The sequence below is a fragment of the Mustela lutreola genome, chromosome 1 (assembly GCF_030435805.1).
Source record: "Mustela lutreola isolate mMusLut2 chromosome 1, mMusLut2.pri, whole genome shotgun sequence".
Taxonomy (NCBI): domain Eukaryota; kingdom Metazoa; phylum Chordata; class Mammalia; order Carnivora; family Mustelidae; genus Mustela; species Mustela lutreola.
The window spans coordinates 213,209,446-213,235,357 of record NC_081290.1 but is presented as its reverse complement, the minus strand read 5'-3'; the positions used below and the strand labels follow the sequence as shown (position 1 = coordinate 213,235,357).

The 25,912-nt window shown below is 37.5% G+C and overlaps 1 protein-coding gene across 5 annotated transcripts; it reads left to right on the top strand.

The window, feature by feature from the left end:
- The first annotated feature begins 2 nt into the window (after window positions 1-2).
- Window positions 3-23,718, top strand: C1H11orf54 (chromosome 1 C11orf54 homolog). Of its 5 annotated transcripts, XM_059186497.1 has the most exons (10): window positions 5-264; window positions 549-746; window positions 4,752-4,894; window positions 7,509-7,607; window positions 11,720-11,793; window positions 11,975-12,076; window positions 13,031-13,207; window positions 14,613-14,762; window positions 21,439-21,555; window positions 22,517-23,718. In XM_059186497.1, the coding sequence occupies exons 3-10, from the start codon at window positions 4,840-4,842 to the stop codon at window positions 22,688-22,690; spliced, it is 948 nt and encodes a 315-aa protein (XP_059042480.1). In that variant the 5' UTR covers window positions 5-264; window positions 549-746; window positions 4,752-4,839; the 3' UTR covers window positions 22,691-23,718. The 5 variants fall into 5 exon arrangements, with proteins under 5 accessions (XP_059042493.1, XP_059042480.1, XP_059042475.1 ...); XM_059186492.1 differs by lacking the exon at window positions 549-746; XM_059186505.1 differs by lacking the exons at window positions 5-264; window positions 549-746 and adding an exon at window positions 3,742-3,853.
- Window positions 23,719-25,912: the final 2,194 nt, after the last annotated feature.

Below are 25,912 nucleotides of genomic sequence, written 5' to 3'. Positions count from 1 at the left end.
CAACCGCGAGGGGTGGGGCGGTGGGCGGTGCCTGAACGCCCAAAAGCGGAGGAGGCGGGGTTGACAGACAAAACCAGGATTCAGGTGCGGATTTCGTTAACCTAACGGGTAAACGTATCCGCTGATGACAAGAATAAATTGTGGGGCCAACTAAACCGGGCGGATGTGAGCTGAGAGGAGTCAGCCGCTCGGCTGTTTGCGGTGTCTCTCATTGGCTGAACTGTCTTCGGGTTTTCTAAAGACTTCGGGGGCGCGTGCGTGGCGGTGAGTGTGGTGCCGGCTGTGTTTTGTCATGCCTGCTTTTGCCTTCAAAAATAGTGAAACCGTATGAAACTGACGGGCTTGTGCTTTGACCGTGACTCCAAATGCGTGACCTTTGTTCTGGAAGCCGGTGTTACTCCATAGCACACCCCATTCCCCTCTCCAACTTTGGACCTGTTTCGTTAGCTCCCTCTTGCCCTCCAGACTGAGGGTCAGTGTCCAGGACTTAGTTAACATCTCTCTCTCTGTCTCTCTCTCTCTCTTTCTTCTGCGTTTTGACTCCTTAGCCTCCTGAACGGCTACTGAGTGTTGCAACCGTCTAAACTAGTTTAGTTTTGGTGGTTTTCCCCCCTTAAGGGAGTTCCAAAAAGGATTGAGCTGGTTTGATGTGTCCACTTTCAAACCTCTTGGATCCTGTGACACACCTGTAAAGCTGCCTAGTCCTGTGTACTTAGTGTCATCCCAGGATTCAACAGACCTTGAAGGTAATCTGATCGCCTTACTCAGTTTCGCTCTAAATATTGAAAAATTCCAGGCATAAAATCTAATCCTCTAGGCATCTCCACAGCCTACAAAACACCTGGAAGCTCCAGGACAGGTAGGACATGTCTTGCTGCCCTGTGTGGGAGCAGGCCTGGCTATGTAATTTGTGAGGCTCAGAGGAGATGAAATGCAGGGTCCCTTGTTCAAAAAGCAGGGGGAAGCGCCACTTAAAGTACTAAAATATAAGTGGGTCTCCTTTCTTCTGTATTATCTCCTTTGACTTGTCATGGTGTTTTAACTTTCTATTGTCAGTTATAATAGCATGTTAATAGCGTTATTATTATTATTAATAGAAATTTGCTGTTTAATGTCAAAGTAAAGAAAATTTTTAAATATAAATTGTTAGCATGAATTTTACTTTGTATAGCATGCAATGCCAGTTTTAAGTACAAATGTAAGAACTAACTTGCAGGCAGAATGGGTGAAATTTCACAATTCATATTTTGTAGCTCACACAGACATGTATTTTGTTCTTGCTAGAACGTGGAAACTGCCCAAAACTAACTTACCTATACTTTTTTTTTTTTTTTTTACTTCTTGACGTATGCTCATTCTACCAACACTATGGAATCCTGGGACTTGGAGTCTCACAGAATTCCCACAGATGGTGGGTCCACCAGATTTCTGCACTCACGGGGTTTTATAAATGCTTTATGTGAATGAGGTAGCAAGGAATAATGGTGGACATGCACCTTGCCCCTCTGGCCTCTGATCCTGCACAGGCTCCATTGTCTATTGGCCTTAAAATCTCAAATAAAAGGCTAAGAATTTCAGGCTGGTGAAAACAGAGCATAAAACCAGTGCCATTCTGAGCACATGGTCCTGTGTCATTGTACTAGTTGCACACCCCTGAGGCCAGCCCTATCCCAGAGCGTTATGAGTCTGAAATACCGTGAATATTCAATGAATAACTATGGCTGAACTGGTGCTCACTAGGAAGGCACTTGGAAGACAGAACCACAGCCCTATCTTCTGAAATCATGGCCTAGGTGGAGGAAACAAAGCAAACAGGATAACTCTGAGTGCTGTAAGATGGCTCTGTACAGATTCTTCCTTCGAGGAGCTGAAATGTGTCATTCAAACACAGGTTAACCCACATGGTAGAATGTGAGCATTTCTGGCTTTACAGTGGGCTACATTTGGTTTTGAGTTATTTCTGCCATTTTAATAGCTGAGTGATCTCGAGTAATTAATATATTCTCTCTAGCCTATTCCTCTTTTGAAAATGAGATTTATAGTATCTATTTGGTGTGAGAGGTTCTGCGAGATTGTCAAGTGCCTAACATGGTACCTGTTATGTTGACCAGCAACCTGTCAATAAATAGTTATCGGCTTGGTTGCTAGAGTTGGTCTACCCTGTTGGGCACTGTCTCTGCAGCTCCACTTATCCAACTACCTCCCCTTTTCTTCCCTTGTCTAGACCCTCCCTCTGGGTTACTGACTCCCAGCAATGGAATCTGGAGGGTAAACATCCTGTGCTTCCTATGGCCCAAAACTGTCCTCCTAGAGCCACACCTGAGTTTATATTAGAACCTTTCTAACCCCCTTCTCTCATCATTCCAGCTCCAACCTCCCCTCCTCTCTCCACATAAACACATTTATATACGCATTACCACAGTGCCTGCTGGGCTGTTGGCTTGCCTGAAGTTCTACATTTCCAAACCAGTTATTCAACTGTATACTCCCCCGGGGGGTTGGACTTTGTTTTTATTTTGGTGGGGAAAGGAAACAAACAAAAAAATCTGACCTTTTAAAGACAGCAAAGCGTGTAAAATTAGGATTGTATTTGAATTTAAACTTGCCTTTATTATTCCTACTATAAACAGAAATAGCTAGAGTGCTTTATTTTCCTCATTATAAATAGACTATTGAGCAGATTTTGACATGTTCTTTTTTTTTTTTTTTTTTAAGATTTTATTTATTTATTTCACACATAGAGAAAGCACAGCCAGGGGGAGCAGCAGAGGGAAAGGGAGAAGCAGGCCCTCTGCAGAGGAGGGGGAGCCCAATGTGGAGCTTAATCCCAGGACCCCAGGATTATGACCTGAGCCAAAGGCAGCTGCTTAACACTGAGCCACCCAGGAGCCCTGACATGTTCTTAATTAGTACTTTTTGATAAAGAAAATATAAGATATTAACATTTGGAAAATCTATGTGAAGAGTATACAGAAATATTTATATGTATTTTCTGTCCATCTGAAATTAATTTTAAAAAAAAGTTAAAATGTTTCATTCCTGAACAATTATAGATGTTCAACTGAAAAATATGCTTGAAATCATTGGAATATGATTATATAGAACTTTGGGCCCATTATCAACAGTTGATATTTTATTTGGGAGACTAGATTATGTGTATAATGTAATTTAAGGTTAATAAAAGTTGGTATTTGATGAAGTACTTATGTAAATGTTAAGTCCTAAATGTATGAGATTTGCATGTTTGTGGAGGATGTATTGTTTGAAATTATCAAAAGCAGAAACCCAGGGATGCCTGGTGGCTCAGTCAGTTTTAGGTTCTTAAACTAAGGTGTTCTTAAACACCTCAGGTTATGATCCCAGCGTTCTGGGATAGAGTCTCACATAGGTCTCCTTTCTCAGCAGGGAGCATGTTTCTCCCTCTGCCTGCTGCTCCCTCTGCTTATGTGCTCTTTCTTTCTCTCTCTCTCTCTCTGTCAAATAAATAAGATCTTAAAACAAAACAAAAATCAGAAACCCAGTTTCTAAGAAACCTGAGAATCGTTGGAAAATTTTTTTTAAAAATGGGGGCAGGTGGGATTTTCCAAGTGATATTGAAAGACCACCTTTTACTTACTAAGAAAGCTTGTAGCAGAGACTGTTGAGATTAATAATTAATGAGGTGTTCCATTAACAATTTTAATGAGAATCTGAATAGTGCTCTTAGAAACACTCTTAAAAGAGTTTTGCTTGCATTCTTTGTTGCAACTGGCTGAGATTCCCTGCCCACATTACTTTTGGTTGAGTTTTTTTTTGTTTCCTTCATTTTATTTACTTCCCTCTGCTTGCACAGCTTATCACCTGAACACTTAAGGTAAGATACTAATCTCTGTGGATCTTTGCCTACCTATTGTAAAATATGCTTAGCATATATATATATATATATATATATATATATATATATATTAAGATTTTATTTATTTGTTTGACAGAGATCACAAATAGGCAGAGAGGCAGGCATGGGGGGCAGGGGCGGAGCGGGGGTGGGGAGCTTCCTGCTCGGCAGGGAGCCGGATGCAGGGCTCCATCCTGGATGCTGTGATCATGACCTGAGCCAAAGGCAGAGGCTTTAACCCACTGAGCCACCCAGGTGCCCCTGCTTAGCATATATTTTTAAAACATCAAACTATAATTGGTTAGGTCATCAGAATGATGGAACATTAAAGCTGCTTACCAAGAAAGTATTTTTATTTATTTTTAAGTAAAAGTAATTATTTGAATTTCAATAGCTGCTCATTTGTAGAAGTTTGAATTTCTCTTAGTAATTTAAATTTTCTTTTGTAGAAGTGATAGCCTAAGAAGCTTGTTTAAGTTTTAGCCTATCAAATACAAACTAAAAAACACAAATTATCTGTGAGAGAATTACTTGAGCGTCCTATACTGTTAGCTACAACCGTTTAAACAGTTACTTACAAACCTTAGAAACTACTTTTTGCTTCAGGACCTGTGTTTCTTAAACCAACCATTAGTAAACTGCATGTTTGAGCCACATATATGACTAAAGAAAATGAATCCTGTGCCTTCTTGGTTTGGCATTTCCTTTTGTCTATTTTAAGTGTTGACTTTTAAAGTATCAGTATTAAAAAAGGTTACTTGGGCATTTCTCACTTGGAATGTTAAATACTGGGAACTGTGGTTGCCTTTCTGTGAGGAAAGAAATATAAATGCCCTTTGCCCTTTTTATATAACTGAACTCTTGTGTTCCTTTCCAGAGCAACACTCTTCATGCACGGTGAACTCTTGTGATCATTAGCCTACCATAGCTTCGTGTGTATATCCTCATACCTAAAGAAGAAGGAAATGGCTTGTGCTGAGTATTCTTTTCATGTGCCAAGTCTCGAGGAGCTTGCTGGAGGTAAGTACACTAATAACTTTGAGTTTTTTTAATTATTCTAAGGAAAAACTTAAAAAATAAAAATATTCTAAGGTATGATTTATGCAATAATATTTCCAATGTAGAACCCATTTTCCTGAGGTGCCTGAGTGGCTGGTCAGTCAAGCGTCTGCCTTCAGCTCAGCTCATGATCCCAGGATAGAGCCCCACATTTGGCTCCCTGCTCAGCAGGGAGTCTGCTTCTCCCTCTCCCTCATTTTCCTTTTCGATATCTCTTTGTACTTTTTTTTTTTTAAAGATCTATTTATTTCAGGGAGAAAGTGAGAAAGAGAGAAAGCATGAGCAAGTGGAGGAGCAGGTGGAGAGGGAGAGGAAGAGGGAAAGAATCCCAGGCAGACTCTGCCCCGAGTGGCACTGAGCTTCAGGCTTTGTCCCGTGACCCATGAGGTCCTGACCTGAACCATAACCAAGAGTCAGATGCCCAACCACTGGAGCCACGCAGGCACCCCTCTTCATACTATATTTATTGAGAGTCCAAAATTATGACCTCCCCCAAAAAAACTAAACTCACCCATTTGAAGATTCTTGTTAAGATACTAACTTTACAGTGTGAAAATGAATACAATAATCTGAGCTTTAAGTATGTGTGATACAATTTTAACTTTTTACCAGTTACAATATTCTTTAAATATATAAACTTCTGTGGTATGTTAATCATGTTCCTAATATTGCTACTATTTCCCCTTCTCCCGATATGATAGACTGCCAATGAACTTGCTTAGATTTCTCTGCATGTATTTTTATACATTTCCCCTTATTCAAATAAGAATTTAAGGCAGCTTCACAAGATTAATTAGGAGGGGTGATAGATAAGAAAAAGAAAAGAAAAATAGGAACATGAAATGAACTGAGGAATAGTACTAACCCAAAACTATATAGCCTGTCAGAAAGCTAACATTTATTTGACAGCCTTTAGGTTCTGATGATACCTACAGAACCCTCCCTTTTCAGTGCACCCATCCTGATGGTCTAGCTGTCTTCCTGATAAGGCTGAAGTCAAGAAGTGTACTCGGGTTTGCTTGGTTGTGGCTTTCTTCTTCTGACCTTCCTTTTTAGGTGGCAGCTGGTAAACAACCTATATCACTAGTATTCTTTGCTTGTATTTCTTTTCTGTCTTCCCTGGTATGCTGGGATAGCCAGGAATCATTTCTTTGAGGGCCTTTCTACATCTATCTCCTCTTGAATGTTTGTGTTTTATGTGTCTTCTATATGTATAGGATATATTCAGTACAAAATAGAAATGGAATCTGAGTTTTTTGGCTTAAAATTTATTTTTAGTTTTACAGAAAATCCTATAGCAAAAGTTTGGTCTCTTTGAAATTGATAAAAAATAGATTTTATTATACTTCCATATGCTGAAATCTTACTTAATCTGTTCATAAGTGTGGAGTCTTTAGGGAGGGAAATTTTCCAGGCAACTTGGTTTTTGTTTTTATATAGATAAAGGATCTGGTATGGAATGTCTACATGGTTAGATTTAAGATGATTTCATGTTTTGGAGAATCTGATTCTATAAAACCTAAACTAATGGCTGACTACTCTCAAAGAGATTTTTGTGGAATCTTATCACCCTTAGAAGTACATTGCTCCTAGGGGCACCTGGGTGGCTTAGTGGGTTAGGCGTCCAACTCTTGATTTTGGCTCAGGTCATTATCTCAGGGTCATGAGATCAAGTCCTGTGTTGGGTGCCACACTGGGCATGGAGCCTGCTTAAGATTCTCTCTCTCCCCCTCCCCACTCCTCCTCTCTAAAAAAAAAGGAAAAAGAAGTACATTGCCCCTATATTTACAACTTTGAAATGTTTGCTTTTTTACCTTTTTAATTGAGTTATATCTCCATTAACGTACACTAGTCTTAAGTGTACAGCTTGATGAACTTTAAAATGTTTACACCCATGTCACTACCATCCAGATTGATATATATATAATATTTCCAGCATCCCAGAAGACTCTTTTACTTACTTTTCCAGTCAGTATCTCTACCCAAGAGGTAGCACTGTTCTGACTTCTGTCACCTTAGATTAATTGCCTGATTTTGAAGTATATATAGGTGAAGTTATATATACTGTCTTGTGTCTTACTCCTTTTGCTTAACATTTTGTCTTCAAGTGTCAATGAAATTGTTGCATGTAACTACTTACTTTCTAACATTTAAATATATACATTTCAATAGGTCTTTGGAATTCTGTCCCCAAAAGGAAGGTAGTCCTCACCTTAGTGCAGTGTTTATCTTCAGTGGTTTAAATTTCTACAGATTTGTAGTATTTTTATGGGGGTATCTGTTATTATACATTTGATTAATTGTGTGTCTAATGTCTAATTACACTCAATAGGAAGACCATTCCCCTGTCCCTTATTTTTTTTAAGTAAACTCTATGTCCAACCTGGGGCTTGAACTGAGATCAAGAGTCACTTGATCTACTGATTGAGCCAGCCAGGTACACCCCTCCCCCCAACTTTTAGTTATACATGTTTAGATTGGAAGTATGATACCCAAAATGTTGAGGGAAGATTTGATATACGATGGCAAATTTTTACCTAATGTTAAGTAACCTTTTTTCCCTCGTCTTTGTCAGTTCTGCAGAAGGGGCTAAAGGATAACTTTGCTGATGTCCAGGTCTCTGTGGTTGATTGCCCTGATTTGACTAAGGAGCCATTTACATTTCCTGTAAAAGGTAAACAATTTTTGCAATTCACTTTTTTCAGTCCTAATCTTTTCCTGAAACCAGAATTATTATGAAGGATCATCTTAAATTATCTACAAATAAAGGATATTGTCCCAAATTGTAGACCAAATTATGTTGAATTTCTGTGCTATTTTCATATATTGAGCAAATTTCATTTTATACTTTTTGGAAAATATTGTTTTATGCACTTCTATTATTTTCATAGGTTATATAATGGCTATTCAATAGTCTAGAATCCTTGATATCACATGACAGTTTTTTTTTTAAAGATTTTATTTATTTATTGGACAGACAGAAATCACAAGTAGGCAGAGAAGCAGGCAGAGAGAGAAGAGGAAGCAGGCTCCCTGGTGAGCAGAGAGTCCAATGCAGGGTTCCATCCCAAAACCCTGGGATCATGACCTGAGCCGAAGGCAGAGCTTTAACCTACTGAGCCACCCAGGCACCCCAACAGTTTTTGTTTTTTTTTTTAAGATTTTATTTATTTATTTGACAGAGAGACAGATCACAAGTAGGCAGAGAGGCAGGCAGGGTGTGGGGGAAGCAGGCTCCCTGCTGAGTAGAAACCCTGGTGGGGGCTGGATCCCAGGACCCTGAGATCATGACCTGAGCTGAAGGCAGAGGCTTAACACACTGAGCCACCCAGGCGCCCCCACGTGACAGTTTTGTTTTTAACTGTTGAAGTGACTGTTTATAAAAACATAAATTTTTATGTTTTTATTTATTTATTCAATACCAGCAGGGATCTTAAAAGCCTTGTATTTGGGGCACCTGGGTGGGTCAGTGGGTTAAGTCTCTGCCTTCAGCTTAGGTCATGATCTCAGAGTCCTGGAGTCATGATTTCAGGGTCCTGGGATCGAGCCCCACCTCAGCCTGCATCAGGCTCCCTGAAGGGAGCCTGCTTCCCTCTCTCTCTCCCTGCCTCTCTGACTACCTGTGATCTCTGTCTGTCAAATAAATAAATAAAACCTTTATTTAAAAAAAAAAAAAGCCTTGTATTTGAATCATCTGTGAAATACTTATTTATCAAGTGATCATCCAGCCAATGTTTAAAGTAAGAAGGGATATTAATATTGGTTAAGTAAAGATAATTTGTATGATGATGGAAACCTATATTTGATATCTTAATTTTAACAGTAATCCTGCAAGGTCAAGACTAGCCCCAGTCTATAGATGAAAAGCTTAGAGAGGCTAAGCAAACTCAGTAGTAATCATAAGCCGGATTAAAATTAAGGTCTGTTTTGGGCGCCTGGGCTCTCTGCTCAGTGGGGAGCCTGCTTCTCCATCTTTCTCTGCCTGCCTCTCTGCTACTTGTGATCTCTGTCTGTCAAATAAATAAATAAAATCTTTTTTTTTTTTTAAGATTTTATTTATTTATTTTTCAGAGAGAGTGAGCACAGGCAGAGGCAGAGGGAGAAGCAGGCTCCCTGCTGAGCAAGGAGCCTGATGTGGGACTCTATCCCAGAACGCTGGGATCATGACCTGAGCCAAAGGCAGAGGCTTAACCCACTGAGCCACCCAGGCGACCCTAAATAAAATCTTTATAAAAAAAAATAAATAAGGGGCACCTGGGTGGCTCAGTGAGTTAAAGCCTCTGCCTTCAGCTCAGGTCATGATCCCAGGGTCCTGGAATCAAGCCCCATATCAGGCTCTCTGCTCAGCGGGGAGCCTGCTTCCTCCTCTCTCTGCTTGCCTTTCTGCCTACTTGTGATCTCTGTCTGTCAAATGAATAAATAAAATCTTTAAAAAAAAATTAAGGTCTATTTTGAAAGTCTGACCTTCTCCCATTATACCCTACTGTGATGAGCGATTTGAGATAAACACTCACACTACTCCCTCTTTGATTATGTAACTGACATCTTTGTTAAAAAGTAGTTTTGTACAGAAGTCCTGGACTCTGCTTCTTTGTCTGCCACTTACCGATTTCATTACCCTAGTTAAGCCAACTAATGTATTTGGGCCTCAGATATATTAAGATGGAGAAATTTGGCTTTTATGTTCCTTTTGGTCTTTCCAGTTTAAACAGTCTTTGATTTTAAATATACCTGTAAATGCTAGAAGTTTTGTGTTCCAGATGACAAATTCTCTTTGTATCTTTTTTTTTTTTTAAAGATTTTATTTATTTGACAGAGGAGAGACACAGCAAGAGGGGGAACACAAGCAGGGGGAGCGGGAGAGGGAGAAGCAGGCTTCCTGCTGAGCAGGTCCAGGGCTTGATCCCAGGACCCTGGGATCACGCTTAACAACTGAGCCACCCAGGTGCCCTTTTGCTTTGTACCTTGAAAGCATTTAGCATAGTGCTTTTTTATAGCCAAGCTTCTTCCAATTATAAAAGTAATCTATTCTCCCCACTACATAAGTAATTAATTAGTTAAAATAAAATGTAAAATCAGAAAACACAGAAGAATACAAGGAAAAGAGAAAATGGCTAACGTTAATTCTGTCATCCAAAGAATTTTCTAGTCAATAATTTGTAAGCCTTTAAATTATAACACTAAGGAACCTAGATATGTATGTTTATATATGAATGATCTTTCACAAATGTAGGTAGGTACTTTCTACATTCAGGGCTTACTGAAGTCACCAGTGACTTTGGTATGTTCACTAGTATTTTCTGATCTCTCACATATTTCATAGTATCTGGCGGCTGTTGCCTGACATTTTCTCTCCCCCTCCTTGGTTCTTTTGCCTTTTCTTCCTTGGTATCTTTCCTACTTCCATAGTCTTTCTTCCTTATTTTGCCTAGCTCCTTTCTCTTTCTGGCAGGCTCTTAAATCCTGACATTTTCTAGAATCCATTCCTTAGCCTCTTCTTATTCTATACAATCTCTCCGCAGTTTTCCATCCACTCCTGTGGTTTTAAATTACTACTTGGATACAAGAACTTGAAATCTGCACATCTCACCTTGGTCTCTCTTTTTCTTAGCTATGGATCAGTAATTCCAGCCGTCCACATGATATCTCTGCCTAAATATAGTAAGGATATCTAAAATTTAACTCATTCCTTCACCGTAGTTGTCTATTCTCCCTTGTTCTTTTTCTTAATTTCCTCTTCTCCATCCCTACAGCCAACCATTTTTAGCTCATTACTTGTATGTTCCCTAGACTACTAAAATAGTCCCCTAATGGTTTCCTTCGGCTTCAACATTACTGGGGGCACCTGGCCAGCTTACTTCATAAAACATATGACTCTTGATCTCTGTGTCATGAGTTCAAGCCCCACATTGGGGGTGGAGCCTACTTAAAATTTTAAAACAAAAACAAAAACAAAAAGATAACTTCAACATTACTATCACTTATGAGAAAGATTCTTATCCATGAGTAATTTCTCCTGATACCACAGAAGACATTTCTAAAATCCCTAATTATAAGTGGGATCTATAAAAATTTTGGACATTTGCCCTCTGCATAACTGAAGAAATAGAGCAATTATATCTACTTTACTTTGTGATAATGTTAGTGTGAAACTGATAAGACTACTTTTACCCAAACAAAAGATAATTAATTCTCTCTCTACATTTGGAAAAAAAATAAAAGAATGGGCCTTTCCCAGATTGTGTTCTAGCTGTACCTATGATGTTAATTAAAAATGTAAGTAGAAAGTTAACAGCATCTAAAATTATCTCTAATTACTTGGATTTCTATAAACAACCTTGGGAACAAACAACTTTGATTTCCTAGTATGGATTTCTTAAGGAACTAATAACTCTAACAGAGCAAAATATTCTATATTAAAATACAATTTTAACCAAGTCCCAAAACCAAAAGCTCAGATCTTTAAAGGAATAAGTCATTACAGACTAATTCTAGAAATCTCATACAATCCAAACTTCAGCTTCAATTCTAGCCTTGCTCTTTTACCAACTTTCTGTTTCCTTTATGCTACCAACTATATCAAGTCATGCTTGGTTATGACAATACTGGAAACATAAGTAGTTAGAATAGGATAGGGATCATAGCTATTTTCATCATCCATCCCCTGCTACTTGTAAAACTGAGAACGGAAAAGTTACCTACTCTTAATAAATTAAATTAGTGCCTTTTGGCATTTTATACTTAAGTTAGATGTATACCTGTTTTTAAGATGACTTTTTTTTTTAGGCATCTGTGGGAAAACTAGAATTGCAGAAGTAGGAGGTGTGCCTTACTTATTGCCTCTTGTAAAAAAAGAAAAAGTAAGTGTACTTTTTCTCTTCACATTCACATGAAGATTAAAAGAACTGGGTTGATTCCTCTTATTATTAGAAGATCCATGGACCAATATGGCAAGGAGGTGTTAATAGACTCAGTCAAAAAACCTAAACCAAGAGAGCTGTATGAGTTATCATTTAAATAATATTTTTTCTTCTTGTATAGGTGTATGATATAAATAAGATTGCAAAAGAAATCAAGCTTCCTGGAGCTTTTATTCTTGGAGCAGGAGCAGGCCCATTTCAGACTCTTGGGTTCAACTGTGAGGTCAGCATACATTTAATTATTTTATTCTATTTTACTGATTTGACAGTTGACTTATCTTTTTTTCTTTCATACCCCTATCAGAAAGTCTGCTTTCTGAATGAACTAAAAATTATCGATGTCACCTTTCTTCACAGATTTGATATTGTTTGATACAGATTTGGACTATAGCACAAGCTCTAACTGTTATGGAGCACAGACCTTTAATTTCAGATTTTCTTGGGGTCTGCACTCAGTGTTAGATGAGTGTGAAGTCCTAATGTGGTCTGCTGAAGACCATGGATTGTGAAAGATTTTAATTCTTACACATCAGAGAATTCCTAGCTTCACTATAAATCTTTCCCTTTGATATAAGAACAGCTTTTAATCAGAAGATGAATGGAATAATTAATAATCTCATTAATTCCCTCTTTCGGACTAAATAGTAAGGACCTACCCCATGGTATGATGATTACCTCTGAAAGGTACTATCTATTTCTGTGTATGTTAGTATATTTATAACGTAAAAGCGTCACTGTTTCTTCACATCTCTTAAATAGAAGGGTGAAGGACCTCTTCAGTCTGCCCATTCCTTCACCTCTTCAGAAGTGACCATTAGTCAGTAGTCTTATAAGTTCTTTTGTAGAAAGATTAAAATAATTTACCCAGTGTTCAATATAGAAAAAAACTTTTTAATCTAAAGTCATTTTAAAGCACAGTTTACAATGTTATAGAAACACTGTAAGAAATACTGTAAACACTTTACAGAATATTTTTTCAATTTTTTGGATGTTTGTAAATCTTTAACATTTTGAATCTCAAATTAAATATTTATACTTCATGTTTTCTTACTAGGTCCTGAAAATAAAATATCTTAAGTCGAGAATAAAGATACTTCGTTATGTTACTCAAATATTCTCTTTGCATATTGATGTCAGGGTTAACTAATTTACTTTTCTTATTTACTTTTCTTTTTAGTTTATGCCAGTCATTCAAACAGAAAGTGAACACAAACCTCCAGTGAATGGAAGTTACTTTGCCCGTGTTAACCCTGCAGATGGAGGGTGCCTCCTAGAGAAATACAGTGAGAAATACCATGATTTTGGGTGTGCATTACTGGCTAATCTTTTTGCCAGTGAGGGTCAACCTGGAAAGGTGATTTTTTTGTTCACAAAGACACAGCATTCTCCAAAAATTCTCAGATAGCTAAAAAGTTGGACTTTCATTGCCACAAATATGGTTTTCTTAAGAAAAGTCAAAACTAGCTATGTCAGATTTCTTTAAATAACCCAGTTATGAAAGATTACTATGGTACTTATAGGCAAGGAGAAAGTCTTATTTAAAACTGAGGTTAAGGGGCGCCTGGGTGGCTCAGTGGGTTAAAGTCTTTGCCTTCAGCTCAGGTCAAGATCCCAGGATCCTGGGATCAAGCCCCACATCGGGCTCTCTGCTCAGCATGGAGCCTGCTTCCCCCTTTCTCTCTGCCTGCCTCTCTGCCTACTTGTGATCTCTGTCTGTCAAATAAATAAGTAAATCTTTAAAAATAAATAAACTGAGGTTAAGAATACTCAGTAAGCAAACAAACAAACAAAAAACTTAGTAAGCAGTACCTTTTTTTCTGAGGAATAAAAGGTTAACAGAATATTCATGTGTGGAGTGAGTAGAATACATGAGCCATTCAGTTGAAATAAATAGATAGTGCCTACCTGCAGTTAATCTAGAAGAAATTTCTTCATTCCTGGTGGATCAGATGTTGGTTTATCTAGACAGAAGTGGTGGTAGCAAAATATTATAGCAAGGAGGTGGGAAGGAAAATTAATGCTTCACTTCATATTTACTTCCTGTAGAACACAAAAAGATGATTACAGTGTTAGCAGTTGTGAGCACTCTCAGATTTTTAAATAAAGGTAGCTACTTTAGCTACTTTGAAAAATAAAGTAATGACTTTAAAAGGCCTGATTAAGGAGTGTGTGGGTGGCTCAGTTGATTAAGCATCTGATTCTTCATCTCAGCTCAGACTTAATCTCAGGGTTGTGAGTTCAAGTCTTCGGACAGGCTCCATGCAGGGTGTGGAGCCTTCTTAAAAAAAAAAAAAAAAAAAAAAAAAAAAAAAAGACCTAATTAAGTGGAAGTAATACAAATCGAGAGTTTTAAGGGAAGAGAGAAAATGCAATCACTGTCTCCTCCCCTCTGAATTACCAAAGGTTAACTAACGCCTTTAAGCCAGGAATTCTCAACCTTTTACCACCTTGACATATAAAGGTAAGAATCTCTAGAGCTCAGTTGAGGACTTTTGCTGTAACTCTCTCTGTCCAAGAAAGCATGAATAAGACTTATTAGAGTGAATAATAATTTACTATATATATATATTTATATGTATATAATATATATCATTGACCAAGACAGGATTGAGATATCTCACTAAACTCCTATGTGGGTGCTCTAAGCAAACAGGTGAATATTTGCTTTATGGCATTAGACTATGTGTTTCACTTTGATAGTTATTCACATAAAGTTTTGCAACTTAGGACAATGGTATGCATATTTATGTCCTCTCTAGGTCATTGAGGTGAAAGCAAAAAGAAGAACTGGAAAACTTAACTTTGTGACTTGTATGAGACAGACTCTTGAAAAACATTATGGAAATAAACCTGTAGGGATGGGAGGTACCTTCATAATTCAGAAGGGAAAAGCAAAGACTCACATAATGGTAAGGGCCTTCATGTACATACATGCATGTGTATGTGGGTATGTATGCGCATATACTTAAGATCTTGGGATTTTTTAATATACATTGAGAATTCTGTCCTTAAAGATACCCTGTACCTATACTTTTGCTATGATTGTATTACTTTAAAACTTAAAAATGACAAACAATACTGTAAATCACACTGTGAGATAATGTCTAACTAGGGTCTTTTTTTCTTTCATGTTAATAAATTAAAACTTTCTTTTCATTCCATTTGTTTTTAAGATCCAGAGAGATGTGAGTAGAAGCCTTAGACATGGATTATCATTGTTACTGCCAGAATTCCAAATTCCATACATAGACTTTGTTATTAAGATGGTTGTGGTAGGGACGCCTGCGTGGCTCAGTTGGTTAAGCAGCTGCCTTCAGCTCAGGTCACGATCCCAGGATCCTGGGATCGAGTCCCACATCGGGCTCTTTGCTTGGCAGGGAGTCTGCTTCTCCCTCTGCCTCTCTGTCTGCCTGCACTCGCTCACTTTCTCTCCCTGTCTCTGAAAAATAAATAAATAAAATCTTAAAAAAAAAAAAAAAAAAAAAAAGATGGTTGTGGTAGATGGGATGCCTGGGTGGCCCAGTTGGTTAAGCATCTACCTTTGACTTGGGTTGTGATCCCAGAGTGCTGGGATCAAGTCCTGCATCAGGCTCCTTGCTCAGCAGGGAGCCTGCTTCTCCCTTTGCCTGCTGCTCCCCCTGCTTGTGCTCTAACAGGTAAATAAATAAAACCTTAAATAAACAAACAAAAAAAGACAGTTGTGGTGTGGTGCCTAGTGGCTCAGATAGTTGAACATCCAACTCATTATCGGCTCAGGTCATGATCTCAGGGTTGTGAAGTCAAGCCCAGCATTGGGTTCTGCGCTGGGCATGGAACTTGCTTGGGATTCTCTCTCTCCCTCTGCCCCTCTCCATCTCTCTCTCTCTTTCTCTCTCTCACTCTGACTCATTCTCAAAAAAAAAAAAAAGATGGTTGTGGTTTTGGGGAAAGCACTCATTATGAGATTTATAATCTTATGGGCTAATTGCACAAGTTTAGAAGACATTAAGGATGTATTACTATATAAAGCAAGACCTGGGGCATTTGGGTTTTAAAATTATTTTTGGAGGTGAATGAATCAATAGTATTTAAGTTATTACAACTTAATTTCCTTTCCATTTTTTTTTTCAGTAAAATCATCAAAAGTTGTTTGGTTTTAATGTTTTTTATCCTGATAATTTTATTTTTTATTGTATATTTTTAAAAAGATTTTATTTATTTATTTTAGAGAGAGAGAGTGAGAGAGCATGTGCGTGAGCGGGTAGGGGCAGGGGGGAAAGGAGAGAGAGAATCCCAAGCCGACTCCATGCTGAGTGTAGAACCCAGTGTGCTCAATCCCACAATCCTGAGATCAGATCTGAGTAGAAATCATGAATCAGATGCATAATTTACTGAATCACCCTGGCATCCCATCCTGATAACTTTAAATAGCAAGCCAGTTGATTTTGCAAAGAAAAACACAACACTGGGAAAATACTTAATTTTCCAAATTATTAAAAACAGAATTTCAGGGGCGCCTGGGTGGCTCAGTGGGTTAAAGCCTCTGCCTTCGGCTCAGGTCATGATCCCAGGGTCCTGGGATTGAGCCCCACATCGGGCTCTCTGCTCAGCAGGGAGCCTGCTTCCTCCTCTCTCTCTGCCTACCTCTCTGCCTACTTGTGATCTCTGTCTGTCAAATAAATAAATAAAATCTTAAAAAAAAAAAACAGAATTTCAGATAAATCTATTCATAAATACCAAACAATTATAGGATTTTTAAATATGCAAGTATTTAATATACTTCATTACTAACTATGGGCATACCTTGTTTTATTGTGTTTCACATTATTGCATTACACAGATACTGCATTTTTCATAAATTGAAGGTTTGTGGCAACACTGCATCAAGCAAGTCTTTTGGCACCAATTTTCCAAGAGCATTTGCTCATTTCCTGTCTTTGTGTCACATTTTGGTAATTCCTGCAACACTTCAAAAACTTTTTCATTATTATATTTGTTATGGTGATCTGTAATCAGTGATCTTTGATGTAACTATTGTAATTGTTTTAGGTCGCCACAAACTGTATCCATATAAGATGGACGACTTAACCAGTAAATGTTGGTATGTTTTGACAGTTCACCAACTGGCCATTTATGGTCTCTCTTTGGGCCTCCCTATTCCCTAAGACAAAAATATTGAAATGAAGCCAATTAATAATACTACAGGGGCCGCTAAATGTTCAGGTGAAATGAAGAGTTGCACCTCTCTCATTTTAAATTAAAAGCTAGTAATGATTAAGTTTAGTGAGGAAGGCATATCAAAAGCCAAGAAAGGCCAAAAGCTAGACCTCTTGTCCAAATAGTTAGGGAATTGTAAATGCAAAGGAAAGTTCTTGAAGGAAAATTAGAAGTGTTAGTCCAGTGAATACAGAAATGATAAGAAAGGAAAAACAACCTTATTGTTAATATGGGTAAAGTTTTAGTGGTCTGGATAGAAGATCAAACCAGCCACAACATTCTCTTAAGCCAAAGCCCAATCCAGAGCAATCCTATGAAGGCTGAAAGAGGTGAGGAAGCTGGAGAAGAAAAATCTGAAGCTAAGAGAGGTTGGTTCATGAGACTGAAGGAAAGAAGCTGTCTCTGTAACATACAAGTTTGAGGAGAAGCAGAGCTTGCTGATGTGGAAGCTACAGCAAGTGATCCAGAGGCCTAGCTAAGATTGTTATTACAGGTGGCCACCCTAAACAACCCATTTTCAATGTAGACAAAACAGCCCACTGTTGGAAGAAATAGCATCTAGGGCTTTCATAGCAAGAGAGGAGAAGTCAGTGCCTGGCATCAAAGCTCCAAAGGACAGGCTGACTCTTTCCTGTTAGGAGCTAATGCAGCTGGTGACCTGAAGTTGAAGCCACTGCTCATCTAGCATTCTGAAAATCCTAGGCTCCTAGGAATTATGCTAAATTTACCCTGCCTGTGCTCACCAGTGGAACAACAAAGCCTGGGTGACAGCATATCTGTTTACAACATGGTTTACTGACCATTTTTAGTACACTGTCAAAACCCACTGCTTGGAAAAAAAAATACTCCGTTCATGCTCATTGACAATGCACCTGGTCACCCAAAAGCTCTAATGGAGACACACAACAAGATTAATGTTTTCATGCCTGCTAACACAACATCCATTCTGTAGCTTGTGGATCAAGAAGTAATTTCAACTTTCAAGTCTTATTATTTAAGAAATACATTTTGTAAGGTTATAGTTGCCATATATTCATGGCAGCTCAGGTCAAAGTTGACTGAAAGCATTCTAGAAAAGATTCACCATTCTAGATGGTATTAAGGACATATGTGAGGGGTGCCTGGATGGTTAAGCATCTGCATTCAGCTCAGGTCATGATCTCAGAGTCCTGGGGTCAATCTTGAGACTTGAGTGGAGAAGTCACTTCAGATGTGGTGGATCCAGGGAGAGAACTAGATTTAGAAGTGGAGCCTGAAAATGTGACTGAATTGCTGTGATCTCATGACAAAATTTTACGAGATGAGGAACTGCTTCTTATGGATGAGCAAAGAAAGTGGCTTCTTGAGACAGGATCTACTCCTGGTAAAGATACTGTGAAGATAGCTGAAGTGACAACACAGGGTTTAGAGTATTACATGAACTTAGTTACTAAAGCAACAGAGGACTTACTCCAATTTTCAAAGTTCTCCTATGGGTAAAATGCTGCTGAACAGCCTCAGATGCTGCAGAGAAATCATTCCTGAAAGGAAGAGTCAATTGACATGGAAGACTTAATTGTTGTCTTATTTTAAGACATTGCCACAACCATCCCAGCCTTCAGCAAACACCACCAGCCTGATCCCTCAGCAGCCACCAACTCAGAGGCAAGACCCTCCACCAGCAAAAAGGTTATGAGTCCCTGAAAGCTCAAATGATGGTTAGCATTTTTTAGCCAGAAAGTATTTTTTAAGTTAAAGTGTGTACATTTTTAAGACATAATGCTACTGCACACTTCAAAGGCTACAGTATAGTGTAAACATCACTTTTACATGCACTGGGAAACCAAAGCATTCACTCAACTTGCTGTGTCGCAAATTCACTTCATTGCAGTGGTGTGGAACAGAACCCACAGTAACTCCAGTATGCCTGTAGTTACCTAATGCACATCATATCTCTAAAACTCACCCATCCTGTGACTGAAAAGTTTTTGTACCCGTTGACCAACACCTCGTTTTCCCCACCCCCAACTTCTGGCAACCACCATTCTAGTCTCTTTCTCTACGTTGAACTGTTTAGATTCCAATAAGTGATATCATGCAGTATTTGTCTATGTGTGGCTTATTTCACCTTAGCATAATGTCCTCCAAGTTCATCCATGTTGTCACAAATTATGAGTTTTCCTTTCTTTCTAATTCTGAAAAACATTCATCTATATATCACCATTTTATATACATGCACATACATATATAATTAAATCATACACACACATAAAAACAATTTTAAACATATTTAAAAGATCATTTATGAGAGAGAGAGAGAATGAGAGCGAGCATGAGAGGGGGAAGGTCAGAGGGAGAAGCATGCCCCCTGCTAAGCAGGAAGCCTTATGTGGGACTTGATCCCGTGACTCCAGTAACATGACCTAAGCTGGAAGCAGTCGCCCAACAATAGTGCCCCTATTGAAATATTTTTAAAGATTTTGGGAGCCACCCAGGCTCCCAAAAAGCATTTTTTTTTTACCCATCCATCCACTGATAGATATACCCAGTAGTGGGAGAAGTGGGATTACTTGATCATATGGTTCTGTTTTTTGAGGAACTTTCATACCGTTTTCCATAATCATTGTACCAGTTTACACACCTACTAGTAGCATACAAGGGTCCCCTTTTCTCCATATTTTGTTTGTTTTTTTTTTTTATAATTGCCATCCTCACAGGAGTGAGGTGTGCTATCTAATTGTTTTGATTTACATTACCCTGATGATGAGTGATATTGAGCACTTTTTCATTTACCTCTGGGCCATTTGTATGTCTTCTTTGGAGAAATGTCTAATTCAGTTCCTTTGTCTGTTTTTTAATTGGGTTGTTTTTTTGCTATTGAGTTGTATGGGTTCCTTGTATATTTTGGATATATGGCTTGCAAATATTTTTCACCATTCCATAAATGGTCTTTTCATTTTGTTGATTGTTTTGCTTTACAGTGCAGATGTTTTTAATTTGATGTAGTCCCACTTGTTTATTCCTTTTGTTGCCTGTACATTTGATGTCAAATCTAAGAAATTATGGTGAAATCCAAAGCCTTTTCCCTTATGTTTTCTTCTAAGTTTTATATTTTAGCTCCTACAGTTAGGTCTTTGATGCATTTTGAGTTAAGTTTTGTTTACATATATATTAAGGGTACAGTTTCATTCTTTTGCACATCAATATTCAGTGTTCCCAGCACCATTTTTTGAAGACTCTCCTTTTTCCATTGAATGGTCTTGATACCCTTATTGAAAATTATTTGCTGTATGTGCAAGGGTTTATTTCTGGGATCTTTATTCTGTTCCACTGATGTTTAGGTCTGTCTTTATGCCATTGTCACTGTTTTGATTACTTGTAGTAAGTTTGATATCAGGAAGTATTAGACTTCCAACTTTCTTTTTTCCCTCAAGATTGATTTTGTTCTTCCGGGTCCCTTGTGATTCCATATGAATTTTATGATGGATTCTTCTCTATTTCTGCAAAAAACTTATTTGGGATTTTGACAGGGATGGCACTGAATCTTTAGATCACTTTTGGTAGTATTAAAATCTTAACCATATCCAGTTCATAAACACAGGATATTTTTCCTTTTTTAAATTTCTTTTTCTTTTCTTTTTTTGAAGAAAAAAGTGCCGAAGTGAGCATGTTATTTTTCCATTTATTGGAATCTTTTTATCTTTTTTAAAGATTTATTTTAGAGAGTGTGCACATGTGTGCATGTATATTAAGTGTGGCGGGGGGCAAAAGGAGAGGGAGAGAAGCAGACTCCCTGCTATGCCCTCAGAGCTCCTTGTGGCCCTCCTAGTGGGGCTGGGGGTCCATGGGAGAGGGGGCTCAAGGGGTCAGTGGGGAGCTGCACATAGGGCTCGACTAAGGGCTTGATCTCCAGATCCTGAGATCATGGCCTGAACCGGAATCCAGTTGGTCACTCGAAAGACTGAACAACCCAGGTGCCCCTGTTGAAATCTTTTAAAATTTCTTTCAGCAATGCTTTGTAGTACAAGTTTTTGCCTCCTTGATTAAGTTTATTCCTTAGTATTTTATTATTTTTGATGATTCTTCCAATATCTAATGCCTTGCTTCCCCCTCCCCCCCACCCATCTACTGGTAGCAGTATGAGATTTAAAATTAGGATGAGGATATATTTCCAGGAAACTGAGAGGCTATGAAAAACAAAAAGGTAGTAATAGACTCCTTCTTTCATTTATTCATTCATACATTTTAGCTTATATGCTTGATTGGTGATCCTTTTGAAAACTAGGGTATGTAACTTGTTTTGATTCTAAAATAAATAAATATATAAGAAGGCTTAAATTTTGAACTTCATAAAGTTATATATAAAATTTTAATAATATTCTATATATTTATAATGATCTTTTATTGTAGCCTGCAGAATTTTCTTCCTGCCCATTGAACTCTGATGAAGAGGTGAATAAATGGTTGCGCTTTTATGAGATGAAAGCTCCTTTGGTTTGTCTGCCAGTTTTTGTCTCCAGAGACCCGGTAAGCTTATGTCTGTTTCCCATATTGCCGTGTCATACAGTGATAATGCTTAATTTTTAGGCTATTCTTTTGAAATTAGGCACTGTTGTGTTGTTATTTAAGAGCTAGGCGTGTCTCCAGAATTATCATGAAAGATAAAGGAGCAGGTGGCTAACCACCTTATGAATTAGGCAGGGCAGATTTTACCTTTGAGCAAATGAAGGCACAGGTATTTTAAGTAACACCCAAAGTCATGTTATTAAATAGTAGAATCAAGACCAAGATTCAGGTCTCCTATCTTATTTGTTGCTCATTATACTATTCATTATATTTTAATATTATACACTAGAAAAAGATGTAATACAGACCAAGTCAAAGAAAGTAACTACCAGAATACTGACTAGTTCATATTTTTGATCTAACAATTACATATACGTTCTAGGAATTTATCATTAAATATATGCAAAAGTATGTGAAATTATTAATTAAAAAAGGTTAGTCATGAAAGCATTACTATGATAGAATTGGAAATAATCTAAATGTCAGTTGGGAAGTGCTGTGTATGTACAATAGAATGCCATGTAGGTGTAAAAGAAAGAAGACGCTCTTTTATAATCTGATACAGTAAGATGTCAAGTGTATTGTTGAATGAAGAAAAGCAATATTCAGCAGAGTATGTATAAGGTGCTACTATTTGAGTAAAAATTACAAAAGCAAATTTTTTTCTGGAAGGATATATAAGAAACTGCTTACACTGGTTGCCTGCAAGGAAAGGGAGTAAGTAGTAAAGGCAGGAGATGGAAAGACACATTTTAATGAATATATCCTTCACCCTTTGAATTTTGAATTAAGTGACTATGTTACTTACTTAAAAAATAAAATAAAAACTATTGTAACATTAATGAAAAGATCTCCTTTCCCCCTTAAACAAATTTTATCCAAAATGATTTGAATGCTAATGATAGCTTGTCTGTTGTCATAGGGGTTTGATTTGCGATTGGAGCACACTCATTGTTTTAGTCATCATGGAGAAGGTGGACACTACCATTATGATACTACCCCAGACACAGTGGAATATCTTGGATACTTCTTGCCTGCAGAGTTTCTATATCGCATTGATCAACCAAAAGAGACCCATTTATTTGGGCGAGATTAAGTCAAATGAAAAAGAAATAATTAACTAAAGTTAACTAACTCATTAATTGATACTACTATAAAATCCAATAAAAATGATCTCACTACTTAAATCCCATTTTTTGATCTTTAAGTGAAAGGTATGTTGACATTTACACTATTGTTTCGTGGAACTACCTTAGAGATTTTTGGAAACCAAGATACATAATGAAAATGTTCTTCATTATTTTTGTATTCTTTAATAATAGCAAAATCAGTCTTATGTTTATACCTTAAGTATAAAGACAATCAGGAATCATATGATTTATTCCTACTGTCTACTGGTAATAAATTTGTGTAACATTATTAAATTTTTCAAATTAGTCTCACAACTCCTAAGTGGATATTTCTGGGTATAGAAACAGTTTTGCAAATGTTGATAGTTGCTGAGTCTTAATACTAAATTTAAAAAATCCATTTCAGAAATCAGAGTATACTTTTTTCCATGGAATAAGGTGGGCCAAGGAAGCAACTTTACCCCTTTTGCTGGGGCTGAACCATACTCAGAAGTTTGCAGTTTGCCTTTCACAAACATTGGCAACTAGATGGTAGGCCATGATGGCCCCTTTGTTTGGCTTGCCAATTGGAAGCAGCTGGTACCTTGTCAGTTATTTGCCAGAAAGAAAGGGAAAAGAAACAGCATCAAAATACAACACTGAAGTAAGTTTACTTTAATTTACCAATGAGGCTATTGCTAAACATGACCACTGTCCTTTGTAAAATAAAAAATTATACTATTTTACTGATTGTAATTATCAAAGTTTTCCTCAATATTCTTCTGTAATAATTTTTAGAAATCAACTGTCTAATCTTAATCTTGCTAATGCTAATCATGTGCAAATTTAGGAGTTCTTTAATACCAAACACATACTAAATCTTCAAAAAATATTTTTTGATTGTCTTCTTTGGATGTTACCTATAACATGTCCTGTAAGTATAAACTCCTAAATGTTATTTTTGAATAAGTACCAGTCTGAAGCAAAAAAATGAATAAAAATTTTATATTCACAATATTATGTTTCTTTTTAATATCTTACCTCCAGACGGAAAAAAATCTTACTGTTCATTGGTGTAACAAAAGCATATTGGACACCTACTCTGCCCACTGGGATGTGATCCAGGAGGGAAAGGGCTTTGTTAACCAGTGTAGCACTAATGCCTTTAACAGGGCCTAGACAAAGCAGGCATTCAGTATTTGTTGAACGAATGAGTGTGTGGAAGGTTATGCCAGATGCTTCACCATATGTGGGGCTCGATCACTCAGTCATTTATATAACAGGGAAAAACTCACAATAAACAGATATAGAAGATGACAAATGGTATTAAGGCCTATTAAAAAAAAATAAAGCACAGGGTGGACTGTTGCGTCCATCTCACATGTGACAAGATGGACTCGTCACCCAAAATTTGGTTTGGATGTTGGATAAAGTCACACACAGCCCAACAGGGTATGGAAGGATTTACTGCTTGCATCATGAGGCTTTCTGGGGAAAGCAGGACCACTCCCAAACAGGTCCAAAAATAGCTTGAGAGAACAAGGAAAGGAGACTGACTTGGGCTTTTTATGGTGGTGAAGGGTTAGGGTCAGCATGATGATTCTATATACAGTTTAAACTTCCCACAAGTGTCAAAGAAGGAGCAGCCAGGCTTATCAGCTTGCTCAAATATGGAACAGAATGGCAAGAGGGAGGAGCAAGGCTTAAAAGCTGTCGGCAGTCAAACATAAAAAACACCATCAGACTCTTTATTACCTGTTTTCTATAAAGGTAGATCAGGAAAAGACTCTGGAAGAGAGACATTTTAGCAGAGACCTGCAAGAAATGAGAAAGTGAATCATGAAGTTATTTAGAAAAACATCTTTCCTGGTAGATTTAAAAGTCCAGAGGCAGGAGGGGACTTTGTATGTTTAGGAAACAGTAGGGCCCCTGGGTACTCAGTCAGGTAAGCATCTGCCTTTGGCTCAGTTCATGATCCCAGAGTTCTGGGATCAAGTGTCACACTGGGCTTCCTGCTGAGCGAGGAGTCTGCTTCTTCCTCTGCTCTTCACCCTGCATGTGCTTTCTCTCGATTTTGCTCTCTCAAATAAATAAAATCTTAAAAAAAAAAAAAAGAAAAAAAGAAAAGAAACAGGTTTTGAACAAAATAAGATAACTAGCTAACACCTAGTACATGCTCTAAGAAGCAGTTTTGTAAATGCTATATATGTATTTCAAAGTTATATGTTAATGCCATATTCACTTTAAAATGAGAAATGTGATGGGGCAACTGGCTGGCTCAGTCCATAGAGCATGTGACTCTTGATCTTGAGGTTGTAAGTTCAAGCCTGTGTGGGATATACAGATTACTTAAAAAAAAGGAAAGCAAGCAAGAAAGAAATGTGACAAGTATGCCTAATATCAATTGTTGGAAGAGGTTCTGAACAGCCAGGAAAAGCAAGCAAGAAAGAATAATGACTGAAAAAGAAGAAAAACACAATTTTTGTGGCAGAAAACATGATTGATTCTTAGAAAACCCAAGAGAGTTTATAGTGAAATTATTAGACTGAATTCAAGATTCCAAAATATAAAACCAATGTATAATAATGAGCTGCATTTCTTCATACCAGTAAGAAATAGTTAAAAATGTAAAATTTGAAAAATATCAATTACAATGTTATCAAAAGTATATAGCAATATTTTCATTTAACAAAGATTATATAATCATGGAAAAATTATAAAACTGTTAAAAACTTTAAAATATGCAAAATAAATACTTATATCTAGGAAAATGCAATATCATAGAAGCACCAGAAGCATTTCTTGTCAAATCTAAAAATTCAGTTCCATGCCAGTCTAATGCCAGTGTGGCGTTTCATAGAACCAGTTGATTCTAAAATATAGGATAGCAAGGTACCAAGATAAAAAGAGGTTTATCAGGACAACAAGGGGTATTGGATGTATAGATAACAAAATTTATAAACTTATTAAAGTAAGAGTGTGGTTTTGGCACAGTGATGGACCATCAACTCAAGACACTAGAAAATAATTTCCAGTCCCTGTTGAAACCCTTACATCCATTTTCATCTAGTATTGATCAGTTAAAGTTCTTGCCTACCATCTCCAATGTTTTGATCATCCACGGATATGTTCCTGTTGTTTTAGGTTTTGATTATCAGTCACTCTTGCCTGCCTTTTTACGTATCTACAACCACTACTTCTATTATAAG